The following is a 21,359-nucleotide window of genomic DNA, read 5'->3' on the forward strand; positions in this document are numbered from 1 at the left end:
AGACACCTTTTAGGTGTCTGCAGGCACCTTTTTCTCACACTGTGCAAATGTTGTTAATCTGCTGAGCAATCAACTTAAAAAAACACATAGAGAAATGACAAAAAGACAAGAAAAATAATAAAAATGTAAAGGTTCTGGATGGTAGTAAAAAGTGCTATAGCATTAATGGATAGTGTGGAGGAGAGAGGCTGACAGAACGAGAGTAGAAGTGAAGAAATGGGCGGAGAGAGCCTTCTGTCTTCTACAGTTGCCATGGACACCAAGAAAGCTGACTTACTGCTGTATGAACGTTTCTTGAATGGAAAACACGCACACACACTCAAATTACTGCCTTCATAATCACCATCACCTACTTGTATCTCCACTCACCAAACTCCCACCGTTTCAACTGTTAAGAAAGACAAGTGCGTTTTGTATGAAGTAAATCGTTTGCTAACCACATTCCCACGTTCTCCTGTGTGGAGATAAAGTCATTTAGGCTGCCTGCTACAGTGGGGTGTCATTATTACAAGGTACAGGAGCACAACACACCATTTGTATGACACCAAAGCCGCTAAAGAAATGCACACACAGCGCAGCTCATTACTTGTGTTTATTTTTGATGGGAGATGACTGCTGGGCTCTTTGTGCATTAAAATCACCAACACAGCAAGTCCCTTTTCATCCCTCTAATCCTTTTCTCTTGGCATCTCGTTTCTTCCTGTTTGCTCCCTTTGGGTCTAACAGCCTATTGGTGGTGAATGTGATAGATGGGCGTGATGGTTTAATTTTACAAAACATTCATGACATGTTGTGACAGTTTTTAAAATAACTTAATAAAACTTTAAATCTGAGATATAATAATAAAATGCCTGCTGCTGGTTTTCTATAACCTGGCCCTCACCTCATATGAAGAGATTATTTCCCAGTAATATATAGGCTGGCCTACAAAATACTATATATCTTTATATGTTGCAAACCACTGACCTGATACAAGCAGCCTATTCCATTTTCCTCTCAGGTGTGATGCTATGCTGTTCTGAAACAACACAGAGTTTAGGTCAACATTGCTGGAGCTGTCAATCACACTGAAATGAACTCAGTGAAGGTGAAACTGACTGTGCGCATTCAGAAGGACTACCGACTCATCGCTGAGTGAATGCACAGCAGGAGTGACAGCAGAATCACACGCACTCTTCGAAATATCGACATCGATTGTCCCAAGAGAAATATATGGATGCTGTTTATTATAATTATGCCCTGAGCACTCTAGGAGCAATTAGGAATAATAAATATACAATAAAGGCAGGAAAATAGGCAAAGCCCCCCTCCACCCTGTGCGTGCACCAGCCTGTTCCTAATTTGTAATTAGTTCAGTGTATGGCAAGACAAATTCTGGACGTCAGAGCTGATGAATTCCTAGCTGCGTTTGTCTTGACAGGATCAGAGCTCACTGATTTTTATTTTTCTTTCAGCTGGGGAGGGACACGGCGCTGGTTTAGTCTGTCTGAGTTCATTTTACCATAAACTTAAATGTGAATTTGCTGCATCTCAGAAAGATCCACTGATTAAAAAAAAAAAAAAAGCATCATGTCATCCTCTGATTGGCCACGTTAAACCACACCAGCGTCTGCTACAGGTAGCAGCCTGCTGCTCTCGGATCCAGCTGGAGTAAAATGCTGCTCAACTTTTCCCCAGCTTCTAGTTGCCTGAAGGCGTGAAGACATTTGATGGTAACCAACCGCCTGGTGCAAAGATTTATTGGTGCGGGAATCCGGCTCTGAAGCGCGCACGCATTTCAGCACCTCGGACAGCGCACGGCGCCGCAGTGACGGTGCGTGGATTCAACCGGTGGCTTTTAACCGGAGCAGCGGCGTGAGGGTGGGGGGTTTAACTGGATGTTAGGCTGCATAAAAACTCTTTATGTTCCACATGTGGGAAAGGCTACTCGCTTTCTGGATCACTTGGACTGTTCCTTTTTCTTTTTTTTCCCCACACACACAGCGCGTCCGTCGACTCCATCGTGCGGGTAGGCGTGCCGGTGGATGAGTGGCTGACTCCACAAGCCCGGTTGAACAGCGTGGAATAGAGGACTGTCAGGCGGGCGGAGTGGTGTGGTGGTGCCTTAGAGACCCTCCAATTATAAGGATGCTGGTGGGAAATGCCTGGAGACAGAGATGACGAGATTTGTCAAAAGGCACTTGAACTCCTGTCAGACCTGTGCTCGAAGGGGGAAGTGCAGAATGAAAACTGCCTGGATTTTATCTACTATTTCCGAGATCTTGCCAGGCCACGCTACACGGATTCAGGTGAGGCATCATTTTGCACGCTTGATTCAAGAGGTTGGCACAGGGAGAGACATGTGCACGGATACCGGGAGTGATGTATTGAACACTCGATGCATGAGTTGCCTACCTGTGCTCACCTATCGCAGTTAGAATCGTGCCACACGTACTTTATCCTACTTATCTGAAAGTTTACCTCGCATTTAAGTTTTCCTCTTAGCTACACTTATGCAACCTACGTCAAACATTTACTAATCATATATATATATATATATAAACTATACTTTGTAAAGTGGACTGTAATGTATAAAAACCAAAGTTGAAGGATTAATGTGACCACAGAGTCTCGTTTTATCATCAGCCAGGCAAACCATCTTCATTTGGATGGCGTGGGTTTGTGTGTGTGTGAATGTGAGCAGAGTAAAGCCGAGGAGGATCATTTGAAGGAGCTATAAAGCACAGCAACTGCAGTCCTCCACATACACTACCTACTCAATTCACTCCACTTCCATTAGTTTGCATTATTATACTAAATTCCTCTTGCCTTCCCCTCTCTGTCTGGATACCCTATCATTCCTCTAATATTCCCCTCATGAATTCCTCTTCCTTAATCCTCCAGCTCGCCCCTCTCTCCCTCATTTATCATACAGACTCATCCTGTCTCCTCCCTACCATTGCACTGACACTTTCAAAAGTGGAATTGCCACTGTGGAGCAGGTACTGCAGTGGGGGCTTGTCTGTATGGTTTAATTTCAGTTCCAGCTGGTGTGTGTGATGGGAGCACCAATCACACAATGACAAAGGAAGTACTGTAGATGATAGAGAGAGATCATGTGACCTGAGTTCATGGTGGGCTTATTGAGATTCAGTCTTTCTTAAGGGCACAGCTGACAAACATTTATTTACTTTCACAAGGTTTATATGAAACAATCAATATCTAAGAAAGTCTTGTCAGCCTATGTGGCAGATATAAAATATTTTCTCAGTGTTATTAAGAGAAGGAGGTAATTAGAAGTACATAAATTATATTTTAGATAAGGGTGCTAGTAGGTGAGGTTTATATTTAAGCAGAACCAAGCTATCTAGCTCCCCTGTTTCTTCTACTTACACTATGCTAAGCTAGCTGGATGCTAGCTGCATATTTACCATGCAGAGAAGAGGGTGATGATGTTACTGCAATGTTTAAAATTTGTCAGCGAAGTAATTAAGTATATTGCCAAAACTGTGGGACTGTTCATTTAATGCTCAGCATGTGTTCAACAGTTCACACTGGTTCCTAAAGCAGGAGCCAAATAGCTGCTGTTTTGAAACTGTACTTTTTAATTAGTTACACATGGACTGGGTCATTGTAACTAACATCCTCAGACGATACAAACTGGCAGTATAGTCGGAGCCCTGAGGACAAACAATTAGAGCCACTCATGTGTGTAATACACAATATTGTGTACTGTGTGTCAATATTAACTATAGGCTATATGTGTGGGTGGGATTAAACACTATACTACAATGATTAGACAAAAACAGTATTTACTCACAAAGAAATATGTTTGAGGCGAATAACTACATGTCAGCAGGTACAAGTTCCATGCATTGCTTTTTCCAGCACTTGCTAGCCTCCCACACTATTGCACCTTTGAAGGTCCTGTGCTCTAAATTTGGTCCAGCCTCTTTGTTGAGATGCAGTCTCTGAATCCTTCCAGATGTCTATAGATTCTTGTCCACCAGGCAGCACTCGGACTGCCTGCCAAGCTGGCTAAGGGCTCAGTGTGCTCAGATGAGCAAGTCCAACAGTTTCTCCACATTATTCTACCAAATCACACATACTCTGGTGTTTGCAGAATCTCAGAGCACAGAAAGGACAGTTTGTCTGAGTTCCTGTGTGAGATCTTATGCCCACACATACAGAGCCAGTACAGCATTAGGCAGTGCTGCTGGATGTGGAGGATAGAGGTTTTCTATATAATCAAGATGCTAAGCTGTTATTGTCACAGTCGTTTTGGATTTGTTGTGACTGAAAGCAGTAGAATCACAGATTGTCTCATTAACTTTCAACTAATATGCATGATGATGGCAGGTTTACAGTCAGAGCAGCATTCCTTAGTATGTGCTTGAATACTATGTGCTCTCTTCACATCAGCTGTGTAGTGGAGGTTGTCAGACATGAGTCTTGGTTGCATGAAATGTTCTGCGATTTTACTCATTTGAAAACATGTGTTTTTCTCTTGGTGAGAGATCTTATGCCTGTCATGTCAATAAGATGAAATATCTTCAAAGACTCAGACAGGAATAGTGGAGAAATTGCTTGCAGCTCTGTAAGTGTAAGAAAAAAAGTGGAACATTTGATGTTAGTGTTGGATTTTTTTTTTACTGCTGAGATCCAAAGATGATAAAATGAATAAATGTGATAACTGCAGGAGATTGTTCACTCACATTCATCAAACCACAACACACAATGGTGATTCTATGTAAATTCTAGTAAAATATGAGTAAAAATCATGAACTAGTGAGGTTAGTCGCTGTTCTGATGTGAACTCTACTGTTGTCTGACTCATACGTGTTAGTGTTGTTGTTATAATTACAGTCCAAATACAAAATATCGTAGGAAGCCACCAGTTGTTTCACTTCATTGTCTCAGCTCATCATGAAGTCAGCTAATCATCGAAAGATGATTAGACAAAAATACATTATTGTTATTATCCATGCAAATTTTCTCTCCTGATAATCATGTTGGGCATTTTTACTTGATATGATGCCCATTATGATTATTATGGATATTATCTCCTTTTGATCTATATCAGCATGATTTTCTTTCAAACTTTTTGGCTAATAAGGCTACACACTGTGCTAAACAATGATAAAATAGGAAAAACCCCATTAATGTCCTGAAAGCTGAAATTGGATAATTTTACTCATTACCATGATTAAAATAATTAAATTGATTATATACTTGTTTTTAATTTGAGTTTAATAATACAACTTTTCATGACACAAAATCCCTTGGCTTTATTCCTATAAGCAACTAACAGCCTTTTTGCTTTGTCAGCACATAATCATCTGCGTGTAAGTCTGCATCACTGCCCTCGCACAGAACAAAGCATAGCCAAAAATACACACGGTCAGGTGGATACAGCAGACTGACGCGATTAAAACACTGTGCAGAAGCCTGGATTTCTCAGAAAGTAGATTTACCTCAAATACGGAAGGTATAATACATTAAATTAAACATGACATGAACTGGATGTATAACTATACACTGTGTCTTATAAACATAGAATAAACAGAATCTGCAATTAGCACATTTCATCAGTGGACAAGTTTCTAAAAATTCAAAAAAACCGCCCTCCATGCCCATTATTGGTGGGCAACAGTAGATGCATATTGCACATGCATATTAACATTGCATTAATTTACAGCTAAACATTGGTGGACATGTGAAACTTACTGTACCATAAGCTGCTGTACATAGTGCTAGTATTGATTATGATCATGAGCCAGGTGGCTGATGTGAAGCTGTTAATATTCACATGCCCATAAACATAAAGATTATTGGCTGCTGTGATCATTCCCCATGTTCATGCTAATTGTAATGTGAACACAACCTCGTTTTCTTCCTGTGTGTAAAACTGCAGAGCTCAGCCAAACCACTTTAATGCTTCAGCAATCTGAGTTAGTTAAAATCAAGTGGCTACTACCCAAAAATAAGTGTTTTTAGAACACAATTGCCTCTTTTTGTGCTTATCTTTGCATCACACTTCAGGTAGGAAACACAGAGGTGGGATATTACACTAAAACCACTGTAACTTTGGAAGAAACCCATTTGATTTGACACTGCAGACAGCTGTATACTCATATTAGGTATATTTGAACTTTAAAAGTAATTGTTGCAAAGAATGATTGTGGTCTCCCATGATTTCTAATGTACTAAAGGAGAAGTAGGAGAGGTAATAACATATAGTAAGAAACTGCACTCACTGAATCCCAAGACACATCACCTGCTCCCTTTAATGACATGTCGGGCACAGACATTAGGGCTGCATGGTCAGTAATTATACCCCTTGGTCCTGATGGCTACAAAATGCGGTGGGCAAGTTCAGCACAATATATTGGTAATGCTAGTTATTATTGTAACACATTATCATTATCTGCTAATTGCAGGGCGACTGTTGTATTCACTCTCCGAATGATGTATGTGAAAGGTACTGCTTAAGATTTAATTAAGATGCTGTGGTAAGACACCACATCGCTCCTGTGCAGACTTTGTTTTGAAAAAGACGACAGTCATGTTGTGAACTGCATTCAGTTCTGCTGCTATCTTGCTGTTGAGTGATTACAGTCATCATCACCTAATCTGTTCTTCCTTTTGCCTCATATGTATAAACTCAATCATGATTGTTTTTCCCAGCAAAACTCAGTGCATATGATTATGTTATTGAAAAGCACTGATCTTAAGCCATTTCATTTATGTATTCCATAAATCATAAATATCATTAAAAACACACTAAACATTGTTTTATTGTTTTGATTTTGATGACTTGTTCATGAACTTGCTTTAAAAGAAGCCATGTTTTACATGTTCATAACCGAATAAAACTGAATCGCGGGATCTTGGGAACTCCAGTTGAAAAAGATGTATTCTTATATTTTCTTGTGTATTGTTAGTACTGCTAGTACACATCAGTACACAAACCTAAGGTTCTCAGTGGAAAATCTACTTTAGGTCATATTTTCTTTTGAAGGATGTGGGGTTGAAGGATGTATGTAAGAAATTATGCAAGATTTGATTGTAAAAGGTATTTTCTGATACAGATGTCATGCACTTCCAGTACAATATACAATTATAAGTGTTAATAAAAGAAAAGAAAATGGATAATTGTACTGATGCAAACATTTATAAAACCTGTTATTATTGTAAACAGCTGTATTTGGACCTTGGTGCTGAAGTGTTGCACCAGTTTCTGTGATTCATCTTTAAAGAATAAAAGCCTTTGGGAAAAGTCACCTGCTTCTTGAGAACAAAGGAGACTCTGAAAACCCTCAGTGTAAACAAATACACCGCAGGAATGTTAGGTGTCATGCTTTGAAACCATGAACTTGTACAACTATCACGGTTTATTAATTCCCTCTTTCCAAATTCTTTGTAAACAATTTAGTTGACAGTTTAGTTCAGTATTACAATGTGCATGTATTGCTGCTTTTTGTTTAAATGTGCTATTTCCCCCCTGTTATCAGCAAAGGACAGACAATTAGCGCATGGGTCACACGCCACGTGGTGGGCAGATATGAAACTCCACAGGATAATTAAAAAAATGAAGTTAATCCTAATTAATCTTGTCAAGATTTCTTTGTAGCAATAAATGGATGGAAATACCCACACAAAGCTACCTCCTCTGTTATAAAGCACGTCAGAGCTTTTTAACGCAGCACAAAATTCACTGTCAGATCCTCATGTTCTGTGTTTCTTCTCACCTCAGATATATCGGTGAGTCTGTTGTCACTGGTCGTGACTGCCTGTGGCTTGGCCCTGTTTGGGGTCTCCCTCTTTGTCTCCTGGAAGCTATGCTGGATACCATGGAGGGAGCGTGGGCTCTCGCCCACCACAAAAGAAGCCCACGGGCACCTCAACCCCACCATGAGTCCTCTGCCCTCTCAACCCGCACCCAGGCAGCCAGTTTACACCGCCGTGGACCCACCAACGCACAACCGCCGTGAGTCCTCACACTGCTCCTTCGCCAGAGAGCCCACCCCTGTGGCATCCGTCGTGTCAGTGGAGGCTCCGGTGACTCCTGTATCACCACCACCTGTGGTCATGGCCACACCTGAGGCAGCTATGAAGATAAGTCACACATCTCCAGACATCCCACTGGACGCCCAGACCAAAAGCCGGGAAAATGGGATGCACACCACCCCTCGTATGCAGCGACAGACCACTGAACCCTCACCGTCTGGTCACTCAATATCTGAAATTGGGTCAGTAGAAGAGTTTGTAGATTTCTTTGCTTTTAATCAAAACCACAATTAGATTTTCTTGAAAACATGAGACAGTTCTGCTTCCGTCCAGCTAATATATTAATTTTTGAACTGTTGCTCTTCTAAGTGGGTTTAGTAAGTTCCTCATTACTTGGATTTTTCCAATACCAGTTGCCAAATTGTTGCTGTCTATAATTTTTGTGCATGGAAACTACAGTATGATGAATGGTTTACTAATACTGTTACTGCTGCTACTACTTTTTGCAGAAAACGTTGGCACCGAACGTAAACTTAGAGGTGCTTCATTATCCAACAGTGATTTAATTCTTTGGATACCAGGCTAATGTACGGTCATGCTTTTGCTTCAGCCTGTTAATGCAGCATGATGATGATGTTTTTGATTTTGCCCACAGACAAGGGACCATTCGCAGGCATATGAACCTGTCTAATCCAGACTTCAACGTGGCACAGTTCCAAAGGCAGGACTCCCTCACTGGAATGGGACTAGGCCTCGGTCGTCTCAAACCTGAACTCTACAAACAGCGCTCCCTCGAGGGAGATGAAGGTAGTCGCAGAGGAGGAGGCTGTGGGCGCCTCCACTTCATCCTAAAATTTGACTGTGACCTGGAACAGTTAATAGTTAAGATCCATAAAGCAGAGGATCTCCCAGCTAAAGACTTCTCTGGTACCTCTGATCCTTATGTTAAGATCTACCTGCTACCTGGTCGTAAGACCAAGCACCAGACCAAGGTGCATCGTAAGACGCTAAACCCAGTGTTTGATGAAGTCTTCTTGTTTCCTGTGGCGTATTCTGAGCTTCCCACACGTAAGCTGCACTTCAGTGTCTACGACTTTGACCGCTTTTCACGCCATGACATTATAGGCCAAGTGGTTGTGGACAACTTCCTGGATCTGGCAGATTTCCCTAGAGAGACAAAACTTTGCAGGGAGATCCAGTATGTCTCCTCGGTAAGTCAGCACAGTTCTACATGAAACCATGTTCACATAGATGTGTCATGTTATATTTACCTGTAAATTGTTGCTACAATGCACAAGAGGCATTTTAAAATATTAATGTCTGACAGGTTTGCTGCAACTTGAAAGCTACTGTACATATTTGTTCCACATTCGAGTCTTTTATTTTAGCGCAGACTGTCTCCAGATGACAGTACAAAGTATAGAATAAAGCTGAGCAGCCAGCTCTGAATAAATAAAAGAACAACTAGTTCACTGGTAAGGTAAGTAGGACTGCCTGTGAAAAAACAGAATGTCTCTTGGTGTCTTTCTCCTAACTCTTACTCTGATTTGACAAAGAGTTTTGTAATAACTTGTAAATCAAAGACACCCCCCATTTGACATAATTTTTCCAACTAGTTACTACAAACAATACATCTCACGCATATCCAGATGAGAACTCAATTTAAAAGGTCACTGTTTATATTATATGCACATGTATATAGCTGACAAAGGTGAGGAAAAACAAACCCTTTTCACAAGTAAACACATTTTGTGCATCTGCCTCTGCTTGATCTGCATTCATCTGCTGCGACCGCCCATTTTTTAAACATATGCAAATTAAATGCAGGGTGAGATGACTGCCTAAGGTCAACAGGATTTAAAGTCCCTTGCCACCTTATTGACAGTGTGCGTGCATTGTGTGCACAACGAACGGGATTAAAAGCCTTTGCTCAAGAGCACAGTGGTATTGGGGCGGAAAGGGCAAGTTGTTTGACTTGTTCCAACCAGATTCCTGCATTCATGACTCATTTTAAACTAATCTTTAGTTTTAAATCTATACAGTGAGGACATTTGTGCAAAGTGGGAGCGTTTTGGTTCATCATTACTTTGACCAGATGGGCCAGATAATACTCTGCCCGTCCAAAAAAAGAAGTCACACATTCTTCAAGCTTTGATTACTGCACGCATTTGCCGTAGCACCGTTTCAATAAACTTCTGCAATGTCTCAACATTTATTCTCGTCCAGAGTTGCATACACTTTTCACCAAGATCTTGTATTGATGATGGGAGAGTCAGACCGCTGCACAAAGTCTTCTTCAGCACATTGCAAAGATTCACAGGATGTGTCTCCTGACATGGTAGTTAAAGAAATGAGAAGCTACTCTCTGCATCAGATAGGGTTAAATTACTTGTTGTCAGCCTAAAGATAATCATCCATGCAGTAATTTTCCAATGGGAGGCTCTTAGCTATTTGCTTAGTTAAATCAAGGTGGTGACTTTTTTTTTTTTTGGACTGGTAGCGTAGGTTGCTTGCAACATTACTGTATATGTCACTTTGAGCACATACTTTAGTATAAGCTCATCACCAGTCATCAGTAGTTTTCCCAGTTCTGTCCAGTTACTTGCTGTCCACACATGTCAGAGCTTTCATCCTTGTTATTTATACAACATTCATCTGAAAGATATCTGACATGTATTGTGTCTTAGACAATATATGGATGTTTTTATAGGTATATATTTCCAGTGATTCCTATATTGACAGGCATTTCAGTGTGTGAGCTCAAACAGATCTAATGTGCAATTGATCCAATTTTTCATGGTATGTTTAAATGTCATTAATAAGACTCCTTGCTATTGATTGCTGCCCACAGTTTATTTAATCACAGGGAGGTCAGGGAAGCAAGATCAATAAAGCAAAGCTATGTAATGTAAAACTATAGTTTTTACAACGTGGGTTAAATCTTCATAGCTCTAAAACATGGTTATATTTGTTATGATAATATTTTACTCACCAAAGTAATATCTTGGATTTTGGTGTACACAAAAGCTTAGTCTGTAAACTGTGACAGACCTTAACAATGGTTGGGGTTATTATTCACTTTTGTTTTCGCTTCCAGCTTACTAATAGACTAATATGTAGACTTTATTTACAACTTTGTTCCCTTTTCACTCTATTTTTAATCATTTTTAATCATCATTCTAAAATATCAGTAGCAACCTTAGTTACAACATTGTTATACAAAAGAACCCAGGTTGTATGTTGTAGTCACACAACACTTTGGCTGGTGCTGAACTGTTATAACAACTACCTGGCAGGCTTCAGTAGAACATTAAGTCGGTTCTAGTGTACAGAGAGCAGCAGTATGTGATGGAGCAGCTGTATGTGTTTATCTCCTGTGTATCTAATCAAAGAATCCTCTCCCTCAGTTGACGTCCAGGCTTGTCTGCTGCAGCTCAGCTCTGCACAGCATATGCAAATGACTTTTCTGCATTGCAGCCATTTTATTCTAATAAGCTTTGTACCTTAGTAACCTGAATTTGTGCCTTACTGACCCACCTGTCAATCCAGGCTAAATATAGCCTTCCTAGAAATATGAGGTATTTCGTCAGGGAAAAAACCTAAACCCGGTAACATGTTTTTTTTTTGCTTTGTTTTCTAACATGAGACAGCCTCATGTATTTCATTTTTATTCAAGCTTAAATTGAAAATAACTGCTCCATTATGTATAATTTTTGTGCATCACAAATATCTAGTTATACTTGCCAGATGGCAGGCTTGCTGCACAAGAGTGTAAACACATCTGAAAAGCATATGTTGAACATGTTCTGATAGTGGTTAATTTGTTGATTAAGTCATATAATCGTCTAGAGTTAAATCACTGACGCACTGATTCAAGATTACTGATGTGTCAGTAAGTCATGTTGAAAATATAATGAAAACTAAATGTGCTGTGGGTTTAAAGTGTGCACTACCTGGTAATCTGAGTAATGCCTTTGTATTCACAGTCGACCACACATTTTATAAAGGTGGTTACTCTGCCTTATGCCAAACTCTGCTCAGTTGAGATGGGGAATACACAAATAATCATTTCTATGGCAGCAGTTGCAAATCAGCCACTGAAAATGACAAATGCCCGACAAGAAGCAAAGCAGTACAAGAGTGGTCTGCCAGGAAAGTCGTTGTGAAGAATTAGCAAGCTAGGGAGAAATAGTTGAGCCAGATAATGCCAGAAAGCCGACAGTATATGTCAGCGTATGTATTTTTATGAAATAAGCACCTTTAACTTTGTTAACTATTTTCATAATAAGAGAAAATTGCAAAATAAGCAGAAAGATTAAAGTAGTCAGTGACAGTCTTGACTCGCTTGGTGTAAAAGCTTATGCATTATTTATGGACGGATAAATCCGTTGAAATGATAAGAGGTTGACATCAGATAAGAAGCTGTTTTTGTCTTTATACTGTATGGGGTAGAGGACTAGTCTTGAGCTATGTCTCCCTTTATCTTCTTGTTGCTTTTTTTTGTTTTATTGAAATCTGGACATCTTGTGTTTGTTTTTAAATGTATGCGACTTTAGTGTTGAGTCGGTGTTGGGGCAAAATGTGCATTTGTCTATTCTGCGGGTTACTAATTGCAGCAAATATCTGCCTGGCAGCCAATGGTTTAATGCAGTCTCACTTATGGTGTGCTGTAGACCATTAACAGCTTCCTACTCATGGACTATAAATACTAGTGGCCAGAAGCTTTCTGCTTCTCTAGCTCTCTCTGACATCTACTGACTTACATTAGCTTCCTGGAGACTTTCCCTAACTGTCACCATAACCACTACTTGACTAAACCTAACCTTAAACCAAGTCATCACTACAAAATTCAGGGAATTTGTGCGAGGCAATGTCCCAATAACGTGCACAGGTTTGGGCTTTACCATATTTTCTGCACTTCAGTTTACATGTACAGTAGTTTGTAGTCAACTGACTGATACAGTACAACCCACAGAATATATACATACATATATACATAAATCCTACCTGTGTTTTTTAGGTGTGTACTGTAACAGTAATAAAAATAAATAGCATATTAATGTATAAATGTTTCTACATATAGTCACTAGAACTATGAGTGGAGATGCAAAAAAACACCAATTTGGTCACATAAGGGGTCATTTAAACCCTAAGCAAAGACAAACAACAACACTGTCCACATGTAATAGGATGATGCTGACGCTCTCCTATGATCATGTTTGAGAGCATAATCCCACTGTGTGCAGTCAGTAACTTGGGGAATAGCCAGCAGATTGACTGAACAAGTACATGCATATTTTAGTGTGCTTCTCTGCAGTTACAGTGGTCACGCCAGAGTTTGTTAGAGGACAAAGCCTGTGTGAAACATTCGATTGTCTTGAAAGCTTAAGCCAATATCTTTGCCATACAACAAAACAGCAATTAATAAAGCCAACATTTTATTTCACATTAATAGAAATTTACAGGCGTGTCACAAGCATCAAGGCAGGTTTTGTACTGTATGAAGACACTTGTATCTACAAATGAAGGATCTACCTATCCATTCTTAATTGGTTGTTTTTAATTATCCATAACCCAGCTGATTTGGAGTCTATATTTGCAACTAATAAGACAGCTAGTGAGTGTGGAGGAGAGGCCAATAAAATCACAGTAAGACTCTGTCAGTGCACCAGATAAAATATTGATACTGACAAAAGTATTGATATTTTTGTGTAAACTCTCAACTTCTCTCAGCAGTGGTGACAATTCAGCCCTTAATTATTGATTGTTAATTAATGTTACCCAGTTAGAGTAGTATGGTATGTGACAGGTGGTGATGGGTACCAGAGCTTCACAGTATCTAGAGTGCTTCATTCTCACACTGTTCAGTTTTTCACACAATTCAGCTCATGCACATACACACATACAGTACACACAGACTCTTGCACAAATGCTTGTTCTCAGACACTTGTACACATGCCCCACACATATAGCCTCATAAACAAACTAATCATCTTTGGACACCAGTACAGAGGTAGGACATTTTGTAACGAGTGCAGTAGCACCCATTTGTCATAATATTTGCACAGATTAATTGACTTAATTGATGGGAACAAAAGGATTATCATTATATCACAATTGTCAGTGGGATTGGCCATATGGGTTCTTTCATTGCCAGATTCTGCTTGTTTTTCTCTGCAGAAGAGGCAGATTGTAAATTAATGGAAGAAAGTGTGTTGTTTAATTTTGAGAATGACACAGGAAATACAAACAAAAGCACCATAATATACCGTTCCAGAAGATGATTTGGGCTTTTATGTGCAAGGATTCATGCAAGTAATGTGGAATATAGCCTGATTGTCAGAAGCTTGCAGGATGACAGTGCAGGAGTTAGATGCCATTTATTACCTAAGAGTGATTCTGTAGAACAACTCTAATCTCAATGAACAGTATCTCAGATGTGCTCAAAGACCATAGACGATCACAGGGGATGTGAAATACATTTTCTAGAATAGCAAATGCTAATTAAAACACCTTAAATAGTACATTAGCCTTATCGAATACTCTCACTGCCTCTCCACTGGCGTGCAGCAGAGCTCAGTTCCGGACCTTCAATACAATACACAACATCTGCATCAACATAGAGTCTAGAGTGATTGTTCCTACTAAGTCTGCCAGAAACCTGTAGGTGGTCATTGATGATCAGTTGAGCTTTAACGACCACATCTCCTCTGTCTCAATGGCATGCAGATTTGCCCTTTTGACATCAGAAAGACCAGACCCTACCCTACCTGTAACTATACAGCACAACTTATTTTGCAAGCTGTGGTCCTATCTCGACTTGAGGTTACTAGCATGCACCATTAAACCCTCCAGATGATTGAAAATGCAGCAGCATGTCTCATTTTTGATCTGCCAAAAAGGACACGTTACACCACTTTTCCAGATCTCTGCACTGTAGCTGCCCACATTAGGTTCAAAGCCCTGACCGTTGCCTACTAAGTGGTCAACTCAACAGCACTGGCTTACCTGAACTCCCGCATCAAGGTCTGCAATCCCTCCCGCCCACTGCATTCTGCAAGTGAACAACGCCTTTTGTTCCCATCACATCACCTCAAAAGATCCCAGGCAAAACTTTTCAGCTCTGTGGGTCCACAATGGAGGAACGACCTACCGACCTCTGCACACTCACGGAGCTGCCTCACGCTCAGTTTTAAAAAACTTGCTGAAAACAGAACTCTTTCAAACCTTTCTCTGCACTTAAAAACTCACCCCATGAAACTGAAACAGCTCTTCCTAGAGTACTTTACTTTAAAGTTCCACTCCTTGGCTTAGATATTTTGCTTCCTTTGTACCTCACTTGTAAGTCACTTTGGATAACAGCGTCTGCCAAATAACTAAATGTAAATGTAAATACTCTGACTGTAACTAAAGACCCACTTGAAAATACAAAGCAATTCAGGTCTCGGGAGGGAAAGTCTTAAACTATTAGCCTCTCACTCTCACTCTATCTCCTGGTTAAAATAAAAAAAGAGTGAGTGAGAGCATGTGAGAAAGAACATCAACTTTATTATGTTTTTATCCATTTTAATAATTACAATCCAATTAAACTACTTCAGACTACTCAGCATATGTTATTACACTATTTCTCACACTACCTACTTAGATAAGAGTCCAATTATAATGATGCTTGTTTCTAGAAAAGCTGTTTTGTGATTGCTTTTTCCTTCACACAACAAAGCTTAATCAAACAGGATCAATAGCCTAATAGTGTCTAAGACTTGCTGCAAAAATTAAATGCCATAAGCCATTGATCTTTCCCACTAGCACATAGCTAAGAGACCCATTGGAAAGCAGTTACCTTTCTGCCCCCTCTGCAAGTAATCAACCACATGTAGGTCTTTACACACTGTATATAGTAGCTCAAGCAGATTAAACTGCAAAGTGTGTGTTACATTGATAGCACACAGAGTAATTGCATCTAAAAAGGACTATTTTATAATGGTAGAAGCTTGAATATAGCTGTAAAAAGGCTCATACTTCTTGTAATTCAGGATTTTCATAACACTTATGAGGTTTATTTCAATGTACTCGAATCTCCCAGTATGTTTGCAAAGCTGGAGCAGCTCAATGAATTCAATATACACTAATACCATAGATTATTAGTTCTCAGTTTCTTTTTATTGAAATCTCCGAGCTTCCCTTTAAAAACATCACACAGCGAGTTAATAACAGAATACATCGAATTCACATTTCCAACACAATCACCCCGCTATACTAGGACATCGGCTAGAGATCCGACTGTAGGAGTTGTTGTCTTCACCAGACACATTTGTATGCTTTCCTGGTTCTCACTTCTTCAGTGCAGTTATTTCAAGAGCAAGTGATAAGTGAGCTTCTGTCTTTTTGCAGCTGAACAGAAGTCTTCACGTTGAGTGAAATGTGTTTGGCTTTTATTAGTGCAAAATGACAGAGGAGAGCATTCCTTCACAGAAACTCTGTAACCAAATGTCACATGGCCATGCCATTAGTCTTCACCTATAGAAAGCAGCACTAGGAATATGTTATGCCATTATTATTATTTAAAGAGAGAAACTATTATTATAACAGATACATGCATGAAAAAACAAGTAATATATAATCAAAATAAAACCTAAAGCTTGATGTTTTTTGTTTTGTCTTTCAGGACAATGTGGACCTCGGTGATCTGATGTTTTCCCTCTGTTACCTGCCTACAGCAGGCAGACTGACCATTACCATGATAAAGGCTCGCAATCTCAAGGCCATGGATATCACGGGTGCATCTGGTAATGAAAAACAGATATCATCTTTAACTGAGTCTCTGGTATCCTCCTGTATTAAAATGTATGTCCTTCCATTCCGTTTCTCTCACTTTCACAGATCCATATGTGAAAGTCTCACTAATGTGTGACGGTCGCAGATTGAAGAAGAGGAAGACGTCAACGAAGAGGAACACTTTGAATCCAGTCTATAATGAAGCCATTGTCTTTGATGTCCCTCCAGAAAACATAGAGCAGATCAGCCTTTTGATTGCTGTGATGGACTATGACCGGTTAGGACTTAATAAGCCACACAGTATTCTTCTCCTCTTGCATGAATCTATTTAAAATTTTACTTGCTATGAAACTAAAAAGATGAAAGTTTTTTTTTTCTTAGTTTCTGTAACACGAACAGTTTGACAGTTTGTTTTCGTCTTTTTCACTCTCAAGAAATAATCCATGATTATTTTTGTAATGCAGCGTTGGTTGTGATCATGTTTTATTTCTTTCCCTCCTGCTCCTACAGTGTAGGCCATAATGAGGTCATTGGCGTGTGTCGAGTTGGCAACGATGCGGACAACCTCGGCAGAGACCACTGGAGTGAAATGCTCACATATCCTCGAAAACCTGTCGCCCACTGGCATCCGCTAGTTGAGGTGAGGTGACTTCACTCTGATCAGTGTGATGCGTTTCCATCCATGCACAAAGACCGAGATTTGAAACATGAACGCATTTTAACACCGTCATAGAGAAAGCTGTTATGGAGCTTGACACGTGCTGGTTCCAGTCCTTAGGCAGAAATAGACTGAATCAAACTAGGAGGGAAGCATTTGGTGGATGGTTTTTATCTGCTTCTATCTCAACCTCCAAGAATTCTAATGTGATTCTATTTTAGTTATTATAGGCAGGGTTTTAATAGAAACAGCCAATGCATGGAAAATGTGCATTTCCAGAAAAGGGTATTAGAAGATATAAAGCTCTATTTAGCTTTGTGCAGGATATAATCCCATAAGTAGTTGTAAAGAGATGCAGTAAAAGAAAACACATGTAATATATACAAAATGTAATATGCTGCTAGCAATTTTAGCACATTAAAACAACTGAAAAAAAGAGAAGATACAAATAAACTGATTCCTGCCATTTATAAAAAATAAAGAACACAACAATTCCTATTAAAAAGGGTTTTTGCCAAGTGTAGAGAAGACTACTGGAAGAGAAAACTGCAGTAAATATAAATTAATAAGTGATTAGCTTATGACTGTCATTAAGGCACAGCGGGCTCATTAGCATTCACCGATACAGTAGTGTGTTGTTACAGTGAGGCTGTGAAAAGATTTTTGGTCAGCAGTAGAGGAAATATGGCTTCTGAACACTGAAGTAGAAAGGAAAATAAGAATATCTGGCATGTGAGTGAAGCTGTATTTATGGCTGGAATTGAATAGTAGCCTCCAATACCAAGAAGCATCATAAATCTTCACTGAATAATGAAAGAAAGGGAGGGTTTCCTCCAAAAAGTTCACAGAGGATAAGGCTGTTTCTCTCTAAGTTCATATGTGGATCTAACTGTGGAAATATAATGCTTGCGCCCAAAAGTTACCATGGCAATACACAGTACCTAGTGTAAAATTGTGCTTTTTTAAAAGAATAAAAATCCGGTTAAAGCCTGCAGTTATGGTAAATTACTAGCATGACAACTCCCTATACAGGACAGGTCCCCCGTCTTTGAGAGTGTGCCAGTTCACTCAGTCTTAGTCTTTATCTGCTGTCTTTTTTTAGATACTAGCAAAGGAGACAAAGTAGACAACGCTCTGACGTGATTCAGCCCCAGGCATGTTGGGGTATGAGGGTCCAGATGGAAAACACTCGTCTCTGTGGGAAGCTCATGTTTTTAACACTGCCCGTCCTAAAAAAAAAAATCACCACTTAGATTTAATTAAGCAAATAGGGAAGAGCTTCCCATTGGATAGTTACTGCATGAATGATTATTTTTCAACAAGTTATTTAACCCTAACTGCTGCAGTGAGTAGCAACCATGTCTGAAGACACATCCTGTGGTTGTGGAAAAGATGTTCATCTATTTCAGAAGGGTCAAATTGGTTTGATTGATGAAAATACTAGAAGAACGTCATGTGGTCTGATGAGTCCAGATTTACCCTGTTCCAGAGTGATGTGCGCATCAAAGTCAGACGAGAGGCAGATGAAGTCCAAGCCGGTGGGGGCAGTGCTATGATCTGGGGTTGCTGCAGTTGGTCAGGTCTAGGTTCAGCAACGTTATTTCTCCAAAGAATGAGGTCAGCTGACTACCTGAATATACTGAATGACCAGGTTATTCCATCAATGGATTTCTTTCTTCCCTTATTGCATAGGGATATTCCAAGATGACAATGTCAGGATTCATTGTGCTCAAATTGTGAAAAGTGGTTCAGGGAGCATGAAACATCATTTTCACACATGGATTAGCCACCACAGAGTCCAGACCTTAACCCCACTGAGAATCTTTGGGATGTGCTGAAGAAAAATGTAATGCTGTAACCAAAGCTAGGTGGACCAACTAAATATTAGAGTGTATGACTTGGATGGGCCGAGTACGTGGTAAATTACATAAATGCAAATACCAAACATCTACCCCTGGAAATCTTTACATTTACTGAAAACAGCATAAAATCGAGAGTGGATGAAACATAAAAACAAACCAGCAAGACAAACAATAGAAATAATATTCTGACAGCAGGGAATGGGAAATCATGCTGAGAAGTTGAGAAACGTATCTCTGACCTGTGCACTCAGCCAGGAGGAATGGCTTCACTGAGTCTCTTCACTGTCTCTGTGCACATCAAAGGACTGTGCACAGAGACAGTGAAAGTCATAGAAAGTGGGGTTTATTCTGTTTGTTTCGGGGATATTATTGTGTGTAGTACTTTGAAATCTTTATTGGAGCCTTAAGAAATCAAATTATTTATTTATATCCTCCCAAGTATTTTAATCAAAGTTGTTCTCTCTTCACAAGCCCTTCATCCTCACGCTTCTTCCAAAACTGCGAAGTACTGCAGTTCTAACATGCCGATAGGTTTCAAACACTGGTCTATTAACATGTTTGTTTGCCAAATAAGCACTTTGTCTGTTAAAGCTTTTATACTTTTTGTTTACAGTTGGCAAACACAGAAGTGCATAAGTGCAGTCTATTCCAACATTACTGAGTGAATACATAAATAAACTGACTTTGCAATAATCAAAACATTCACTGTGTTTTTTTTTTTACTGTCCAATTCGTCACTCTGTAGGTGGTTGGTACATTTGTGTGGATGTTCCAAGACATGGGATTTTTCAAATGGCTTTGGTTTTATGTAATTTAATTGTGCAGTACATCTGTGTTCATGACTGTGTGAGAGGAGATTTTTGCATATGCATGATGGAACTTATTGTTTCGGCTTTATTCCTTTTTGCAGTACCAGGGGACCACTGGTAGTAGCCAGGGAGGATCCTGTAATTCTCTGAAGACGCCTCCTTCTCCTTAGCATCGAGCAACAATTCACATTACGGCACCAACTAATCTGAAGCCTCAGCTGTACGTTTGGACAGTGGTGCTAATGAGATCTGCACACAAACAGTCTTAAAATAACAGTGTAGACAGTTATACACTACTATGGAAAAGACACAAACTGTATTGAGCTCTGCTCAGTTGGAACAGTTGCATGTTGAATGACCACAGAGATGGATGTTTTCTTTTCTATAATGTTCAGCAAGAAAAACAACAGGCATATGCAGACATTTTACGTCTGTGCTATTCCTAGGTTTATACAGTAGTTACTGGTTTTTTTTTACATAGTCTTGTTACTAAGTTACTGTTAATGAGATGAGTCTGTATTTGCAAAACCTACTTACAACCAGTTGAACTGCCATACTGTTTTTTTTTTATTTGATGGTAAATTGGTGCATGAGGTCATGGTTTAATGGAATATCTTCTCCACGTCTGTTTGTTTCTGTTTCTGTTTTGGGAATATGATGTATTGTTCTGTCAGACGATGTGCAGTGATGGATTTCTAGACAAAGTATCTGTAAGTAAAATATGTTAAATGTTATCAATAAATATTCCCTAAAAAAAAAAAAAAAACATGTGTGTGCAATACAATTACATTGTTCAATATGTTTTCTTACATTTTTGGAAGTTTATTATTTGTTCAAGTTCCAGAAGTAAAAAATCTGTAAGATAAAATATGGAAATAAAAGTTAGAGAAGACCAAAATGATATTTACATTGTAAGTTACATTTTTTTGTACTATGTCCAACAAAAAAATAAATAAAAAAAGAAAAAGAATGAGAAAAAGTAGCCAAGTGGATTTCTGAAACAGGCACGAAAGGCTGCGTGTGTAAGCAGATTATAAATGCCTACAGGCAAAGCTCTGAAATGAGGCTTTGCCAAGTTAGACACCACTATAATGCAGTTTAGTAAAAAAGAAAAAACAAAAACACAACTTGGAAATACATTGTCACAACACACACATTTAATTTTAGATATGCATAGTGGATTAGAAGAACAAAAGTGTTGCTCATAATTTGGCAAGTCGTCGGTGAGCGGTAAGCGGCAGGGTTCAAACTGATCCTCTAAATACT

The 21,359-nt window shown here is 39.4% G+C and overlaps 1 protein-coding gene across 2 annotated transcripts; it reads left to right on the forward strand.

Annotated features, from left to right (window-relative positions):
• The first annotated feature begins 1,667 nt into the window (after nucleotides 1-1,667).
• Nucleotides 1,668-20,976, forward strand: syt9a (synaptotagmin IXa). Of its 2 annotated transcripts, XM_026378574.1 has the most exons (7): nucleotides 1,668-2,288; nucleotides 7,736-8,231; nucleotides 8,645-9,200; nucleotides 16,655-16,775; nucleotides 16,870-17,041; nucleotides 17,275-17,404; nucleotides 20,195-20,976. In XM_026378574.1, the coding sequence occupies exons 1-7, from the start codon at nucleotides 2,141-2,143 to the stop codon at nucleotides 20,261-20,263; spliced, it is 1,692 nt and encodes a 563-aa protein (XP_026234359.1). In that variant the 5' UTR covers nucleotides 1,668-2,140; the 3' UTR covers nucleotides 20,264-20,976. The 2 variants fall into 2 exon arrangements, with proteins under 2 accessions (XP_026234359.1, XP_026234360.1); XM_026378575.1 differs by lacking the exon at nucleotides 20,195-20,976 and having other exon boundaries at nucleotides 17,275-17,413.
• Nucleotides 20,977-21,359: the final 383 nt, after the last annotated feature.

Source organism: Anabas testudineus, chromosome 3 (genome assembly GCF_900324465.2).
Source record: "Anabas testudineus chromosome 3, fAnaTes1.2, whole genome shotgun sequence".
In the NCBI taxonomy this organism is placed as follows: Eukaryota; Metazoa; Chordata; class Actinopteri; order Anabantiformes; family Anabantidae; genus Anabas; species Anabas testudineus.